The sequence below is a fragment of the Oryzias latipes genome (genome assembly GCF_053564925.1).
Source record: "Oryzias latipes strain Hd-rR chromosome 1 unlocalized genomic scaffold, Olatipes_Hd-rR_3.1 chr1_Y".
NCBI classification, from domain to species: Eukaryota; Metazoa; Chordata; class Actinopteri; order Beloniformes; family Adrianichthyidae; genus Oryzias; species Oryzias latipes.
Genome location: NW_027616335.1, coordinates 1 through 17162, shown reverse-complemented (window position 1 = coordinate 17162; position 17162 = coordinate 1). Strand labels below are relative to the sequence as shown.

Sequence of the window (17162 nt, the reverse complement as noted above, 5' to 3'; positions counted from 1 at the left end):
CAGTCAAATCAGTAAATCAGTAACCTTAACCAAAAAGAAAAATAACAACAGGATAAAAATAAAGAGTCAAATGAAAGTCAGACAGGAAGTGGTTTTATTTCCATGAATCTGCAGTAACGTTAAACATTACAAACCTCTGGACCATGATCACATCCTGTAACAGTGATCTCAGCAACTGTCCCTCAGACAGCTGACATTCAATACTGTATAAATTCCTTCTTAGCCCTCAGTATCAATCCCGTAATTTTTAATAAAATATATTCTTAACCTTTTTCTACAAAGTTTTTACTTTATACACTTTTATAGCCAGCACGAGCCCTTCTGAACCTCTGGCTCCGTCTGCTCTCAAGCACTTTAATTCTCTGTAACTTAAAGAAAAACCTGGTCCTAAAAGGTGCCAGCTCTGAGTTCAGACAGAAGGGGGCCCTCTAACTCCACAGAGCTCTGGCTGCATGCTTCAAACTTAAACTGGGTCTAATCTATTTCTACCCTGAGAATACAAAGAGTGCGGTCGAATAGCTGAATACCATTCTCAAATGAGTGAAATAAAAGGAAAAGCTAAAGGCTTTTTAATTACTTATTTTCTATCTTTTAGCATAGGAAACACTGGACCATTTTGTATAAAAGGAGATGATTCAGTTCCATAATTATTTTGTTGGATGAATGTGTTTAAAACCTCTTTCCTTTTGTTTTTCTCATTCCATCTTTTTTTCATAAATGCAGTGTGTTAAATTCTGCTGAGCACCATCCTTGAAACAACCTCATGGATGCATATTGAGCAAGTAAATGTTAGATTTTCTGTGGAACATATTGTATTCTCTTCTAGCAAGTCTTTTTGCATGTCTTTATGAATGACTTATGTCATCTTTTCTTAACCTCGTGACATTTCTTAACAAGGTCAAGAATAAGAGCTGGAGAAAGAAAAATAGTAGGAGATAATTTGTTTGACTATTCGACCGTACCCGGTGACAGAGAAAAAGGAATGGGCGGGGATTCAGTTGACTGAACTTACAAATGGGTGGGAGAAAGAAAAAAAAAAGTGAGGTAGAAACCACTTAAGTTCAGGTCACACTACATGATCTTAACTGGAAGTTTAAAAGAGCAAAGGGGATTTTTTTCTTTGTAGACAGTCGAGGATGGGTAGGTCTTGGTGTGGAAGAACTCCGACCAAAAAAAAAAAAAGAAAAACCGATAAGACAAAGTGTTGCAATCAGTGAACAATTAAACAACATCCAGAGGGACAAAATAAAAGCCTGAATTAATTAAGACAGAGCCTTCCTAAATACGCAATTCCTCAGCATTGTTAAGTATTGCAAAGATTATTTCAAGAAAAATAATTTTTTAACACAAACCTTTCTTTTAGCAGAAAAAAAGGAAAACAAATAAATAAATTCTCTAGACTGAGGAAGGGGGAGGTTGGTGAAAAAACCTGTTTAGCTAAAGTACAATAATACATCAGCAACTATAGAGGAGGTTTCAGCTCAAACCTCTCGGTCTGAATGGGTGACCGTTTTCTGTCTCCCAACCTAAAGTTTACCTGGATGATCAGGAAAACAATTAAAAGAGTAAATATGCATCATTTAAGTCAGTTTAAGAAGACGCCCTGCTCAGTAAATAACTTGGTCTGTGCTGTACCTGCAGTGCAAAATGAATTGATTAGACCTGCAATTGGAAAACAGGAAAAGGATAAGTGAAAATAAAAAAAGCAAAGAGAAGAGTAGAGGAAGGTAAACACTCAGTTAACTATAGATGCTGGGATGTGGCTACTATGTCTGAACTAAAGCTATGGTTCTATTAGAAGAAAACTTCTTCTTGTGTGCATCTCGTGTGAAACAGCACAAAGTGGTCTTTAGATACAAACACACTCATCCACACCGTTTCAGATTTCTGCTCTGACACCCTGTAAGAATCTTGTGAGGACAGGGTGACAGGTGAGACAAGACAGCTTCATCTGTAGGTCTGGCTGACGTCTGTCAGATATTTGATAAAATAATTGTCACAACATCGCAAGAAGATGTCAGTCAGGTGTCGACCTGGGATCTAAAATGACAACATTAAAAATATATATATCTAACAAGAAAATTACATTAGCCTCAGCTGGTATTCCTAATTGGTCTTCCATCTGAGCAGCAACCAGATCCAATTCTGCTGAGCTTCAAAGACCAGACAGAATCCGGCATGGTTTGTTGGTAAAGTAAACAGAAAGATCACAAAGCTTTCATGGCTGCAATATATCAATCCGATCTATTCTCTGTCAGGTTCATTTAAAGAAACCATGAGCGGTTAATAAACATCAGCAGTTGCTGATGTTTTATGCATTTTTAAAGCGTCCATCCTCTCTGGGTTCACTGTAAAGCTGTGTCGAGGCAAACAAAGATGTTTGGAAAGCTTTACTGGCAAGGATATGGACATGCTAAGAAGAAAAACGTAAAGACCCACTCTAATGAAAATTGTGTTTTTAAAATTTTTTTAACATGTTTTTCTCATACTGGAGGACATTTATTAAGGAAATTAAGCTTGGAATTACATTTCTGACTATTTCTTTATTCTTTATTCTTGAAAAAGAGTTTATTTGTGACATGGAAAATACAAAGGGTGTTTTACAAGCGCTCTGCTCTGCTCCATTTTGATGCATCCACTTGCAGACAAATAGATCCATGTAGATCTATTTGTTTTCCTCGTCTGAGCTGCTATCTGGCTCAAAACTGTACAGGTGAATAGCTCCAATATTGCTCACCATTTTTGATGCACCAGTAATGTTAGGTTACTCCAAGGTAACAGTCCCACCCACAACTCAGAGGTGAATTTCTAATGAAATACTGCTGCTCTGCAGGAACTGTGTCCTGGAAAACGACACAGGTTTTATGATTTTGTCTGAAAACTGCATAATCACAATAGACAACTGGCAACGCTTTTACAATAGATCAAAAGATGATTGGATGATAGAGACGTAATTAAAAACAGAGGTTTTTGGGAAAATGTATACCTGCCCAGGCTGGTGGCTCTCTGAGTCTGTATAATTGTCATTTTTGAAGTGAAGCAGGGTTGGATCTGGTTGCTACATAGATGGAAAAGCTATTAGCATTAGGTACTTCAAGTTTTTTCTTTCTTGTTTTCTGAAGATGTCTTGATGATTGTTCATTAGTTGTTAGCCCTGTTGTTGTTTTGAATCACAGGCCAACATCTACCAACATCTTACCAAGAGCAAAAGCTCCCTGTGACATCAGGACCATTATTTTTAAAATAATTGTTCCACATTGGCCAGACATGCGTGTAATGTCTGGGTCAATATTCGGACTGTTCCTCCCTTCTCTATTATGTGTGCTCTAAGAGCACATTCTTATCTTTCAATCCCATTGCTGGGATTTTTAGTCATCCACAGAGTTCTGATCCTGTTGGTTAGGAGAAAGGCTTGAGGCATCGAATGATAGTGTCCTCCTTCTCAGCTCAACATTGGTGTCCGTTTGCTGGGTTGCCATTGTGACTGGCTCCTCCCCCGGTGGCGGGCTCATCCGCTGCTTCCTGCTCTGGCCTGAAACTGGGGATGCAGAATGACTGAGGCAACCTCTGTACTCTCCAGGACTCGGGGAAAGGTGTCCACTTTTGTGTGAGGAGCTAGAAAGAGGCAGCCCGGGTGAGTGAACTGAAATATTTATGCAGCTAACTTCCTCATCAGCATCATCAGACAGGGGAGGCGGGTTTGACTCAGCGCCAGGCTCTGTGCAGGCCACTCTGGTGCTACAGAGCGAAGCTGATAAGCTGGACTCAGCGCTGATGACCTTCAAAGTGGACAAGCCCTGCGGACCAGCAGACCTCGTTTCAGCATGCGTTTCTGGCTGCGAGCCGCAGATGGCTTGCTCAGGTACGGGTTCATGTGCGGGGGTTTCACTGTGACTCCGGCTGTGGCTCCTGCATGAGATTACCCTCTGGGGGTGTGTATATTCCAGCGTGTGGACACTGGGCGAATGCTGGCGTGGCGGACTGGAAGAGTCTGTGGGCACAGTGAGGCAAGGTTCTGCCAGGTTGTCAGCTGATCCACTCTGATCCAGAGAGTCAGAGCGCACAGCAGCCTAAAGACATGCACAAAAAACAAATACAAAGACTGCTTATGGTTCTGCAACAGTTTGTGTGCTCATCCTCAGGTCAACAGAAATTACTCCTGTTCATATATTTTAAAAGATTTTCTCTTCAGTTGCCTTATTTCATGATCAGTATCCAGTAGTACATCACGTGTTATCTGTTGATCTTTATTAAAATACTGTTAGGATTAGATTCTGAGCCAAATAGGGCTATACCAAACCTATATGGTTCAGATCAACTTTGAAAATAAAAGTTGCACATAATTGTATTTTTTCTCTGTTTCTTTGTGTGATGCTTTTTGTACATTCTTGCAAATGATAACAGCTGTAAATTTGTTCTTAATAAATAAACGAAATAAATTTTTCTGCTGACCAATTTTTTTGAATCTCCACATCAAACAACACATTTATAAAATATGGGAGCAAAAAAACAATTTATGTTGTATTAAAAGTTGTATGATGCTTCACCATAGTGACTGAAGCATTAAATATTTAGTGGATGGATGAAAGCACTGAATCCCTCCCAGAGCACAACATAGAATTTTTATTTGACATTTTCCCTTAAATGTAATTGTCATTTATTCATTTGAAACATCTTGAAATGTGACTGTAATTTTCTTTTTCTGTGTTTTTAAAGCCATTGTTGAATGTTAAATGACCTTATTGATAAATTGTATCGAAGGAAAATAATCAAAGTAATAAATGTTACATTTTGGAAAATAAAATACATCTTTTAATTACTGGGTAATTATAACATCAATTAAGAAATGTAACGATGCACAACTGAACAGCACTAAAGCAAAGAAGGTAATGGAGGAGAACACACCTGTCTTTGTAAACGTCTGTTTGCAGTGCGGTAGGACCCAGTTCTTTTCAGGACAGAACTATCTGGAACATAGGAGGGACTGAGCTTGTTCCTGTCAAGACTGTCTTCAGGGCTGAGCCAGAAAGAGGGGCGCCTGCTGCCAAATTCTGTTGGACTGAGCCTGAGAGACGGGTGTCTGTCTATGCTGTGGCTGGACAAGAGCCTCGGCCTATCGTTGTTCTGGTCTGGATTGAGTCTGTATCCATCCATGCTGTGAGCAGAGCTGAGTCTGTGTCTGTTCATTTGTCGGGCCGGGCTGAACTTGTATCCGTCTATACTGTGTGCTGAGTTCAGTCTGTACGTTCTGACTCTGTGAGCTGGACTACACTTGTGTCCCTCAATGCTGTCGGCAGGACTGAGCCTGTGCATGGAGTGTCGCTCAAAGCTTTGGGCCGTGCTGAGGCAGATCATTGGTCTCGAGCTGCGCCCAGAGCCCAGTGAAGCGTGGCTGATGGTGGGAAGAGCTCCTGGAACCTGCAACAGAGAGCTTCCTCCACTGGAGCCCAGAGATGATACAGAGCCTGCAAAAAGTCAAATTTCATTACAAACCTCTAAAATATTGATTTAAGAACAATACTTTGACATTCCTGAAAGCAATTACAGGAACATTCCAGTAGAATGATTGAACGTACATGACCTTACCTCAAATGCTCAGTAAAGCTTTATCTTTAAAGATAATCTTTAAATCGTAAAATAAAATCTATCCTAAGATCGTTCATAGAATTGTTAAAATGAAATGAAAACCCATACTGAACAAAGCATTCAGAGATACTGGAAAATCTCCACAGATTTAAGAAAGAGCCCATCTGGAAATAAACCTATAATCTTCAATATTGAGAGGGCACATCAAAGGCCTTTTAAGCTACAAAGTCATCTTTATCACTTTTCAGAACACTACTAAGTAAAGTGAACAATTTGCCTCTGGAATTGCCAAGGTTGTATTTTCCCATTGCATGCGTCTGTCCACTGCAGCTGTTAACCCAGCTCTTTGTTTTATATTAACATGCAGAACCACTCCCAAAACCATGTCCTTGAAGCTTGTCGTTGGCAGCAGATAGTTTTTATATTTCTATATTACAGACAATCTGCATGAAATTTAGGATCCAAGGAAATGATATGATCTCACAGAGGCTTTTAGCTGATCAGTACCAATCTCTCTCAATCTCAAATAATATTGTTTGTCAGTTGATGTTTTCATCTTACTCTAGACTTTTTTTACATTTTAAAAATCTAAGATAAGAAAGAAAGTAGAATTTTATTCTAAAATTAGATTTAAGCTGTTTTTTATGTACATGTGTTTACTGTGGTTACTTTTAAAAATTCAGTAATAATAATACAGTAAACTTTCATACCACAGTAAACTCTATTTACTGTAATAAATAGGCAATTACTTGAATGTTAAGAACAGAAATTGCAGCATCAAATTTGATGCCAAGGTACTTCTCTCATCCCCTAAAACATATTTGCATTTTGCATTTTTATTCGTAGACTAAACTTATTCTTGTGAAGTTTCTAGTTCTTTGACTGTAATAGGTCAACTTGGCCACAGGGGGCAGAAATGTGGAGTGTGGTGGATGGTTGCAAAAGTTATGGTTGGTTAGGGTTGATTGTCCATCCATTTAATGTTAGTGTTTGTTGCTGATGGAATATTTTCACTATGATTTGTTGAATTAAAAAAAAAAGCAGAATCATTTATGCCATTAAGGCATTTTTATACTAGACATCAGTGGATGCAGTCTATTTTTCAAAAAAGAAAACTTGCTGTGTGTGGGTTTTATTTTTTAGAGTCACATCACTAAAAGCCTAATAAACAAGACTCAATTTGAAGCTTTTTTGCCTCAAAGACGCTTCCGAAATTTGGTAGCGCTTTAACTGAGCAGGAGTCTCCAAAAAAAAAAAAGAACTGGTGAGTCTCTGCTTGTGGTACGCATAATTTAAATAAAAAATAAAAAACTCAGAGTAGGATGAATGTGCTGTGTTTTAGAAAATATGTTTTGGGTGAGATGGTTTGGACATTTGGCAGCATGCCACCCAGTTGCTTTTCTAGCAAGGCGTAACAGGCACGTCCAACTGCAATGAGGCTCCTTGGCAGGACATGCTGGAGAGATTATATATCTGCTAATTATCCAGGAGGAAGAGCTCGGCAAGGTGGCAGGAAAAACTGAAACTGCTGCCCCAGCGACCTAAACTCTAGACAAGCAAAAAATAATGAATGGATGGATCCTTTGGCTGTTCCCTGCATTTTTGAGAGTGAGTCACCACCAGAGAGTCATTTACACTGTGATTTGGCATTAAGTTTTATTGATGTCCTTCATTTTAGTGCTTTTCTAAATTGACTTCAGTCACAAATTTATAAACTGAATAAACGTCATAGACATGTGCAACAGAAGCCATCATTTTTATTTGTGTCACACCATTATTTCTCGTTGTTGTACTGACTTTTTATATTTAACAAATTGTCTATTATGAAGAAACTCAGCATAAGATGAATTTAGACAGCCACTGTGTCTACAAACAAGGAAAAAAAGCAGCTGAGTTTCACAGTAATAGGTAGCTGATGGTTTTTCTCTTGCAATAGTGAAGCACGGCCCCACAGTGTCATGTAAATATGTCTGAAGAGTTCACATAGAGAAACAGTTTCACCTAAAGTTTTACAGTTGCCTATTTTGTGGTCTAAAGAATTTCAAATTGTGACTAAATTATAAACTCCTAAGTAAAAGACAATTACATACAGACATTTTAACCAAATAAAATAGACCTGATTTCAGTGTGTGGGAGATGCCATTTCATGAAGAGACTTCATAAAGAGGGACAAAAAAATCAACAGCTGCTCTCTGCCTACAATAACCTCCATGCATAACTCCAGCTGTCTCAGCAGAGCCAGAAACATTCTAAAGGACAGCACTCACCCCGGATTTCACCTCTTCAACCTGTTACCTTCTGGCAGACACTACAGGTCCATACTAGCCAGAACAAATAGACCCAAGGACAGTTTCTTTCCAAAAGCTGTCACTGCACTGAACTCCAATCTTGCAACACAAGCCATCTGATTCTTGCACACTTTTGTTTTATTTTTACACATTTTTTTAGTTGCTTTTTATTCTACTTATTTACCTAGATTCTCTGCCATCTTAAAGAGAACTGTAATGAATTTCATTATACCGCATATAATGACAACGGTTTTCTATTCTTTCATATTCTATTCTATTCTATTCTATTCTATTCTATTCTATTCAAAATAATCAGATTTTATTTTTTAAAAAGGTGGTATATAAACTAAAACAAACACCACTGTCAGTGTTGCAGTAAATAGGGCAATTCAAAGCATTTATTCATTCAACGTCTAAACCCGTTTCGTCCCTTTCGGGGTCACGGGGCTGCCGGAGTCTATTCCAGCCAATTGTTGGCAAAGGCAGGGGACATCCTGGACAGGTCACTAGTCTGTCGCAGGGCTGCAATTCAAAGCATTTTTTGTTTTCAAATTTTTATTGCCTTCATGTTGACATGCATGTGTGTGAAGGTTTTCGGAGCCAACAGATATTTGAGTGTGTGGATGAGTGTGTCTGTGGACAAGTCTAACCTTTCTGACTAATATTTCTATTTGACAATAATAATGATAAACCTCCAGCAAAATATCAAAGTGAAAATATTCCATCAGCAACAAACACTAACATTAAATGGATGGACAATCAACCATAACCAACCATAACTTTGCAACCATCCACCACACTCCACATTTCTGCCCCCTGTGGCCAAGTTGACCTATTACAGTGAACTTACTTTTTAATCATCCTCCAACTTCTTCAACCCCCTTTTTTCCTTTTGTACCCTTATCCTCCATCTATAACATCCACCTCTCTTTTTTACTTTTCTGTCTGGGCCAACAAGAATTGTATACAGATATAATTGATCAAATCAAAGTTTAGCCTCCAATACAAAAGGGGTTTATACAATTATACCTCTTGTGTGTCAGAAGATACCCTATGGTAACAGTAGAATCAGGAGACATTCAGCTCTTATCTGTTAAGAAAACGTTTTTAAAAAATTAACCATTTTTACAAATGTGGGCCGGGTTAACATTACAACAACATTAAAAATAGTTGACTTTTTTAACAAGTGCAGCTTTTTTAAGTAATTTTTTTACTTGTTTTTGTTATCCAATTTTATTTTTCATATTATTTGTTTCAAAAATGTATTTTGGTGATAATACAGTTTAGGGCATCTAAATGCTTGATGATATGTGACAAGTCATTTAAGCTTTTTATAGAAGCTTCAATCTGTGCAGTAAACATTTAGAGGTTACAAGAGTCTGAAAACTGCTATTTCTTCCTATATTGGTCATGAACAACCGGATTACCTGAGTAGCTGTATCCACAAAGGGCTTCTTGGCTGGGAGCATAAGTAGCGCCACTGAGCGGCTGAACGTAGCTGTCGCTAGGGAGAGACAGCATTCTCAGCAGGTTTCTATGGGAACCCTCTTCTTCCTCCATTTGCACCTGCCACATGAAATCATCACTGCCATCACTGTTACTGTCACCTCCAATCCGTTCCTCTCCTTAATAGAAACAAGTGATCGCCCCCTTCTATTACCTGGCTGGGTGTGTCCAATATCAGCTCCAGGTCTCTGCCCACGGATGCAGTGCTGAGGCGCCGGCTGGCCTCTTCCCTCTCCTTCTGCTCCTCTCTCTCCTTCCTCTCCTCCATCTCCTCCAGCTGTGCCTCCTTGTTGCTCTCTTCCAGGTGCTTCATGAGAACAGCAACCACCACATTGACAAGCACAAACTGAGCCGTGAGGACAAAGGTAACAAAGTAAACGGGGGAGATTAAGGGCAGGTATGAGAGACAGTGGCGTTCGTGTGGTCTGCACTCCCGCAGTGTGTCCTGGATGATGAAGACAGGAAGGGGAGAATGTAGATAAGCAAACAATTTTAATGGATAATTGGATCAATTTGAGCCTCTATTGTGCTGCACTTCTTCTCCTCTCCAACAGGGGGAGATGTTGACCCGAGGACATCCTGAGACCTTGAGCCTGTCACAGAAGAGTAATAGACTCTAATGTGAGCAGCTCTTAGTCTGTCGTTAAAGCAGCAATGCGCTCTCTTCCTAATGCTGCTGCTGCTGTCTCATGTTTGATGCTTTGAGACACAAACATGCTCTCTGCAGCCTCTCTATCTTCTCAGAGCTTCCCAGAGGAGAGAGTGAAAGCTAACCTTCATAATCCCATTCCAGTTGTCCCCAGTGGACACCCTAAAGAGTGTGAGGAAAGCCATGCCAAAGTTGTCAAAGGTGGCATGGCGGCTGAGACCCTCACATGGGTTCTCCTCTGAACACTCTGGAAAAGCATGAAAAGAGTGTTACTGGTTATAAGTGAGTTTCAGGAAGAAGCACAGGGAGATAAAAGAGAGATTCAAGCACTGATTGACATAATTAACTTATGCAAGCTAACACATTTTATCCTTTTATATGTACTCCACAAATATGTCACCAATTTCAGCCGAGGCACACTGTACACAAGCATTCCAGCTTCAGCACTGTTTCATGCACACACCAGTGCACTTGTGCACACACATCCCCTCACATGCATAGATGCACGCACACACACACACTAACCCAGTTTTCCAAAGAGCTCTACTCCCAGAGCTGCATAGATGAAGAACAGCAACATGAAGAGCAGACCCAGATTCCCCACCTAGACAGACACATTACACGCACACACACAGATATAAACAGGGTGTGATACACAGAAAAATAGACATGAACAGCATACGCTGAGAAAGACGCAAACAGATAGAAAGAGCCCCGAGACAGAGACTGCAGGGCCTCACGGAGCTGATGTTAAAAAGTAGCATTAAAACACCTGGATTCCAGCTTAGAAAAAATGAGCCAGCTTGTTGCCTGGATCCAGTGCTGATGAATTCCAAACATGCTTTCTCATTGTGATTATAACACTCACACTTGACTTGTCTCATGGTGGGGGGTCTCAAGATGTCTAATCAGATGATGGATAAACTTACTGATGAGATCAAGGGGGAGAAAAACCCAAGGAATTTGATTCCCTGCTGGAAAAGTTATTCCAGAGACAAACTTGTGTGTTAATAAGAAGTGAGGGATTGTAAATCCATTCTACTCATTTTTTTTAACAGAATTTTAATTTAGGAAGCATAATGTGACCCCCTTGAAGCCCAAAGAACTTAGAATGAGAAGAAAAAGCTCAAAAAGGAGCTTAAAATGAACAACAAAAGCACACTTCAACTCCTTAATTAGTAGAGTTCTCATGTCGTTGATATTCACCACCAATCTTGTTTTTGTCTCTGATATCCATCTGGGCATTTGTTCCTAAGTCAATTCTAAGATGTCTTGTTGCTTATCCAAGTTGTAAAATAAAAGACTTTTATAAATTAAATAAAAAAAAATCGAATCAAAGAACAAAAACGTTGGTGGTAGCACAACAGAATAAACTTCATTAAAGAAGTATAGCCAACCTTGGACAGGTGGTGAACTTCAGTTCCTCTATAAACACTGTCTCACACTGCTGAGGCTGAAAAGGTTGTGTTTCAAATCATGTTTTTGCAATGTGTATGTAAAATAGAACTGCAGATCTTTTTAAACCTACATTATCCCCCATGGTTTTCATGTACAGATTGAAGTTTAGTGTCAGCCCAAACCCTTATAAAATACTCCTCACTGAGCTTTTTTTCTTTTCTAACAGAGTATTTAGTTAGTGGTAAACACATTGAGTCGTTATCAGTATTACTCTGTTTACTTTAACCTGTCATGGCGCAAAGGGCAAGTTTTGTAGAGATGTGTGTCAAAGGTGTAGTAAACTTTAAAAATTGCTTCATTACCAAGCGGCCACCTTCATCAAATGTTGCAGTTCTTCAAATAATCACTAGAGGCTGGTTGCAGAAATTTTACGACAACTCAAATGTTAAAAAGTCTTACTTTATGCTAAAACAACAAAAAAAACTTTTGAATATTATTTGCCTTTCTTTCTTTTATGACAACCTCATCCTGTGCAATATTAGAGGCTTTTTGATTGGCAATAAAAAATTCGATAAAACGTTTGCTTTGTCCTTTGTCCAACCATATTTGTGACATTGCAATTCCATTGAAAATTCCAGTAAAATGTACAGTACCTGTTCCACTTTAGAGGACCTTTTTTATTTTGGCTGTTCAGACGCCTGTGGCTGACATCAGAGATGATCGATCCAGTGTATATACTGTAGGTTTATGTCCATTACACAGGGACAAATGAGACAAAACAAGCAATCGCTCACATTCACTCAGAGTTAATTTGAAACCACAAATTAAGTATTGAAGATTGGAAGAGAACCAGACACATTTTTAATTGTCTCTGCTTTATTCGGGATGTAAGTGGAGCTTTGTTTGTTTGTTTGTAGTAGTTTGCTGCATTTTTTGATTTTAAATGATTAATTTTAAACAATTATGGAAATTAATGAAGATAAAAACCTACATTTATGTTTACCACAATAGCAGAAATCTGAATTGAATATAAAAAAAATGCTCTTTTATTTATTAAACTGATTAGGCTGGTAGATTTTAATTTTAAACTAAGAGCAGTTTGTGGGCTACATTATTAAGGGCTCCAGAAAAATAAACATAGTCTGTTTTGAACTGAATGGAACTTATTGTTATTATGAGAAAACACACTAATGTGCTCCATTGCCGAGGCAATAATGTCTGTCCTCGTTAATTGTATAGCCAGTAGCATTTTATTGACACACTCGAGTGGGGTGACTACACACTGAATTGTTTATTTTTTGCATTTGAGACTCTTTTTTAAATCTGTTGATATATAATTGATAACAGGTATAAATGACAATAAATAAAGGGTGTGATAAATGTTTCTCAAAGGCTTTCTCTAGGTGTTAATTTAACGGGCACACGAATCAAATTATGGATGAGTAATTAAGCCGTATAACTAATTATGACACTGTCCTCATTTTTGTGCTGTAATTTTCTTTGAAGATTTAACATTGGCCAGTCAAAAGAAAGAGTACTGTTTGCAAAACCTGGAGAAGGAAAGCTGCCAAGCAAACAAGCAGTCTGCATTTCATCAGTTTTGGACTCAGGCCGGCAGCTACAAAGGGCATCTTTCCTTTTTCAGCGTCTCACCTGAGGCAAAGCTTGCATCACTGTGTCCAGCAGAGATCTCATCCCTGTTGCCATCTTTAGCAGTTTCAGCACTGAAACATTTGCAACGTGTCAGTTTTAGCAACAGCATACAGCACCTCTGCATTTTTTATTCATTTATTTATTTTGTTGTTGACATGATCGTGCACCTCGAGTTATCCGCAGGACCCTCATGATGCGTATGATGGTGGGGTTGATGGGTAAGGAAGCGCTCAGGTCTATTTCCTCCAATGCGATTCCCATGATGGACAACAACACAATGGCAAGGTCCAGTTGGTTCCATCTTCACAACCAAAAACACATAAACTAAATCAGTAAAGAAACATCACCAGAATGCATTTTTGTGGTGTTTGTGCGCACAGGAGTTTGGATACCTTTCTTTGAAAAAGCGACGCAGGCCAAAAGCGATGAGCTTCAGAATAGCCTCGATGACAAAAACCAGAGTGAAGACGTAATTACAGTACTTTAGTATCTCCTCCAGGTACTGCCGGATAGACAGAAATGGAACAATGTCAGAAAATAATAATATCAGGGATGTACAATACCCAGAATACTACTTCATTACTATGGTTCTAGGGCAGGTGGTAGTAGGAGTTGCCATGGTTACCTGTGGCTGGTTGTAGTGCTCCATGCTCATGGTGAGGAGGTTTGTGAAGATGATGACAGTAATGAACAGATCCAGGTAGTGGCTGGTGCACAATGTGTGTATGGATCGCCTCAATGGGGAATAGTCAGCGTAGTATGGTTTCTCCAGAGCCCCTGTGTCCCACACACACGCACACACAAACACACACACAAGGTCAATAAAATAATTCTAAAGTTAAAATATTATGTGAGCTATGAAGTCACTGATGAGAGGGTGCCAAGTGGCACTCTGCCTCATGTGTGAGTGTGCATGTGCAAATGTGTGTCTTAGGAGTAAAAATGCCACCTCAGGAATTAAATCTTATCCATCATGCACACTCTCTCTCTCCATAGCACCTCAAGGTGTCTTTGGACAGAACCCCTGACTATTTGCTGCCAGACTGTTAACTGACTAAGAGGAAAGCATTACTAAAGATTACATTGCAGTGAGAACGAGGACAGTGTAAGACACAAATGTGGTGAGAAGTGTTTACTGGATGTCCAGCGCAACACAGACATTACCTTTTACACATTTATGAGAGCCCCTTCAATCAACTTAGAGTCCCACTCTGATCATCTTTTGATCCATTTTCAAGCATTCAGAGTGCTCTTTTGTAGTTTTTAGCCAAAGTTTTTAAAAGCCTATGTTGTTTTCTATGGCATGGTTTCTGCAGAGTGACAGTGGTACATTAGATATTTTTCTCTGAATTGTGGACGTGACTGTTAGTGCGTGGTAAGCCCATCCCCATTTCCCACCATCCATCTACATTATGTTACATTACATCATCTCCAGCTATCTTACAGCTCCTCACAATCCCATCCTAACATGAACAAAAAGGGTGAGCAATAGTGGAGCTATGCAGCCACACAGTTTTGAGCCAGATGCCAACTCAGATGAAGAAAACAAAGACGAAAATGGATCTAGTTGTCTACAAGCAGAAGCATCAAAACGGAGTGGAGCAGAGAGCTTGTGACCTGCCCAGCATATTTTCACAAATAAGCTCTTTTTCAAAATGACATTTTTTCTCCTGCTCCTGATTCACAGTGATTTAAAAACAAGTACTTAGAAATATAAATTTGAGCTTACCTTTTTTTTTACCTGTATCCTGCATTATCAGAAAAATGCCACAAGGACATGTTAAAAACCACCAAAAATGTTATTTCCATTGGAGTGGGTCTTTAAAGAAGACTCTAAAGGTCTGAATGTAAAATAATAATAAATCTGAAGGTGATGGGTAATTGTAACCAATTACATTTTTTGTCTTGTTGTTCACTTGTCACCTTAAGATGAAGTTAAGAGAATGAACTCGTATGGAGAGGCACCCTGGTTAAAAAAATGAGTTTTTACACCTAAACTCAAAACAACAGTAGATATCACAAAATCAAAAACTAAGGTGACAAAAAGTGACAAAATGCACAAAAACTGACCAATAGTATTTTTCCCATCACAAATAAAGACTAAGATGTTGTTGGATTTGTGACAGTAAGAAAGAGGCATGAGGCAGAGCTGGAGGTAGCAGATAGGAAGAAGTTGAGGTTCTCTTTAGGAGTGATGAGGATAGATAGGACCGGAATACCGAGGTTGGAGCTACCAGGAAAGAGGGCTAGAAGAGCAAACCGGAGGTTCATAGATGTAATGACGGAGGACATGATGGTGGTTGATGGATGGGTGGAAGAGGATGCAGAGGACAAGATTTTATAGAGGTGGAGGATTTGCTGTGGGGACTCCTAAAGGGAGTGGCCCAAAGGCAAAGAAGAGGAAGCAAACATTTTATGAATAATGAATAGATAAGCAAGAAAACAGACTGAAGCAAAGCTGGGAACAAATGGCCATGACTCTATGAAGGAAGACAGGAAGGCAAACAACCTACCGGTAAATTAATAAATTAAACAGAAGAACAAAACCCTCAACTGGATTCAAACCAGAAATACTAGCACACAAAGCAGCATTTTCAATCAAATCCAGAACAAAAATAAAATTTTAAAGCACAAACGAATAAAGAATTAAGTAATTCAACGAAAAAAAGCTATAACTTCATGGATGTAAAGAAATAATGATATCTTTGGCTAAATTTCTCTTTGTATCCCCAGCATGCACATGATCACTGTGTCACAAATGCTGCACTCCTGCCTTTTTCCCTATAACTGTACATAAAACAAATGCAGTCCTTTCTGTCTTTAAAGTCTGGTGTTCTTTAAATCTACAGGAGAGGCAGTCAGGCTTCTTTAGCCGATGCAAATCTAACTTAAGATCAGCAGAAAGCACAGCTGTCAACTCAGGATGACACAAAACCACGAGCAAGTTTTGAACACATTTTTGAACCGTGAACAATGTATCTGGTAAAAAGTAAATCTACAAACTTCATTTCCATGTTTGAACGTGCAAAATCAGAAAGCCCAGGAACACAGAGAAAAGACCACTTTGACTCATACAAAAACAGAAAAACGGTTTATTTCTATGACAACAACAGAGGCCACCAACCTTAATTATCTGTCAGTGTATACATCTACTCAAAGCACACTGAGTCATGGACCCATAAAAAGAGCAAGAAACACAATTTAGAAATCAAATTGTCAGCTTTGTTTAGCAAAATCACCACAGCAAACCATGAGACAACCTGGAAAATATTCGGAGAGAATATAGTCTGATAAGACGACATCCCCTCAATCATCCCCTAAATCAAAAAGATAAATCATCAAAATGGAAAATAATCCAAAAGCTGAAACTCAGCTTGCAGCTTGACACACCATTCTTCATTTTCCCATCTAATCCCAGATTCTAATTAGAAACAAATTTTAAATTAAAACAAAAGAAGGAACAATAATTTTAATTTTTAAATGCATTCATCTCAACTCAATTCCTCCATATCTACAGCAATATTTAGTACCATTCAATTCTCAACACAACCTCTTCCATGCTGATCCAATATATTATTACATCCCCAGATCTCACAGAAATGCAAGAAATACACTTTCAGTGTTCCCAAAGAATGAAATAACCTTCCCAATTCTGTACTTTCTTTTACATCTTTGACATTATTTAGGAGAACTCTTTCAAAACATCTACAACCTACCTGTTTTGCTTCCATGACTAAATTATTTTATGTCTTTTTTCTCCTTTCTTTCTCTTATCCTTCTTATGATATTTAAATTTCAATTACGTAATCATAATCCTAATTTGTATTCTTTGTCAGTTTTTCTTTTTTTGTTAATTCTTAACTCTTTCTAAAAATCTTTTGTTATAAATCTAAAAAGAGGAACACCTCGAAAAAACGAGATGTAACATCTGAAGGGACTAATTGTCTGACACCTTAAAGAATGTTTAAATAAAAACAAAAATAAAATTCCAAACATTGATTTATCCAACAATAAAGGTTACGTGTTTCTCCAAAAAATGATTTGATGACTAATACATCATATTTCATGCTTCTTAAAAGAAC

At 38.6% G+C, this 17162-nt stretch overlaps 1 protein-coding gene across 1 annotated transcript; it reads right to left on the bottom strand.

Moving 5' to 3' along the window:
* Positions 1–71: 71 nt before the first annotated feature.
* LOC144981367 (voltage-dependent T-type calcium channel subunit alpha-1H-like) lies at positions 72–13864 on the bottom strand. Its single transcript, XM_078943946.1, has 10 exons — positions 13706–13864; positions 13473–13582; positions 13248–13381; positions 13081–13151; positions 10555–10633; positions 10155–10276; positions 9535–9825; positions 9302–9440; positions 4906–5465; positions 72–4070 (listed from the first exon to the last, which is right to left on the bottom strand). The coding sequence occupies exons 1-10, from the start codon at positions 13733–13735 to the stop codon at positions 3369–3371; spliced, it is 2238 nt and encodes a 745-aa protein (XP_078800072.1). The 5' UTR covers positions 13736–13864; the 3' UTR covers positions 72–3368.
* Between the last annotated feature and the right edge of the window lie 3298 nt (positions 13865–17162).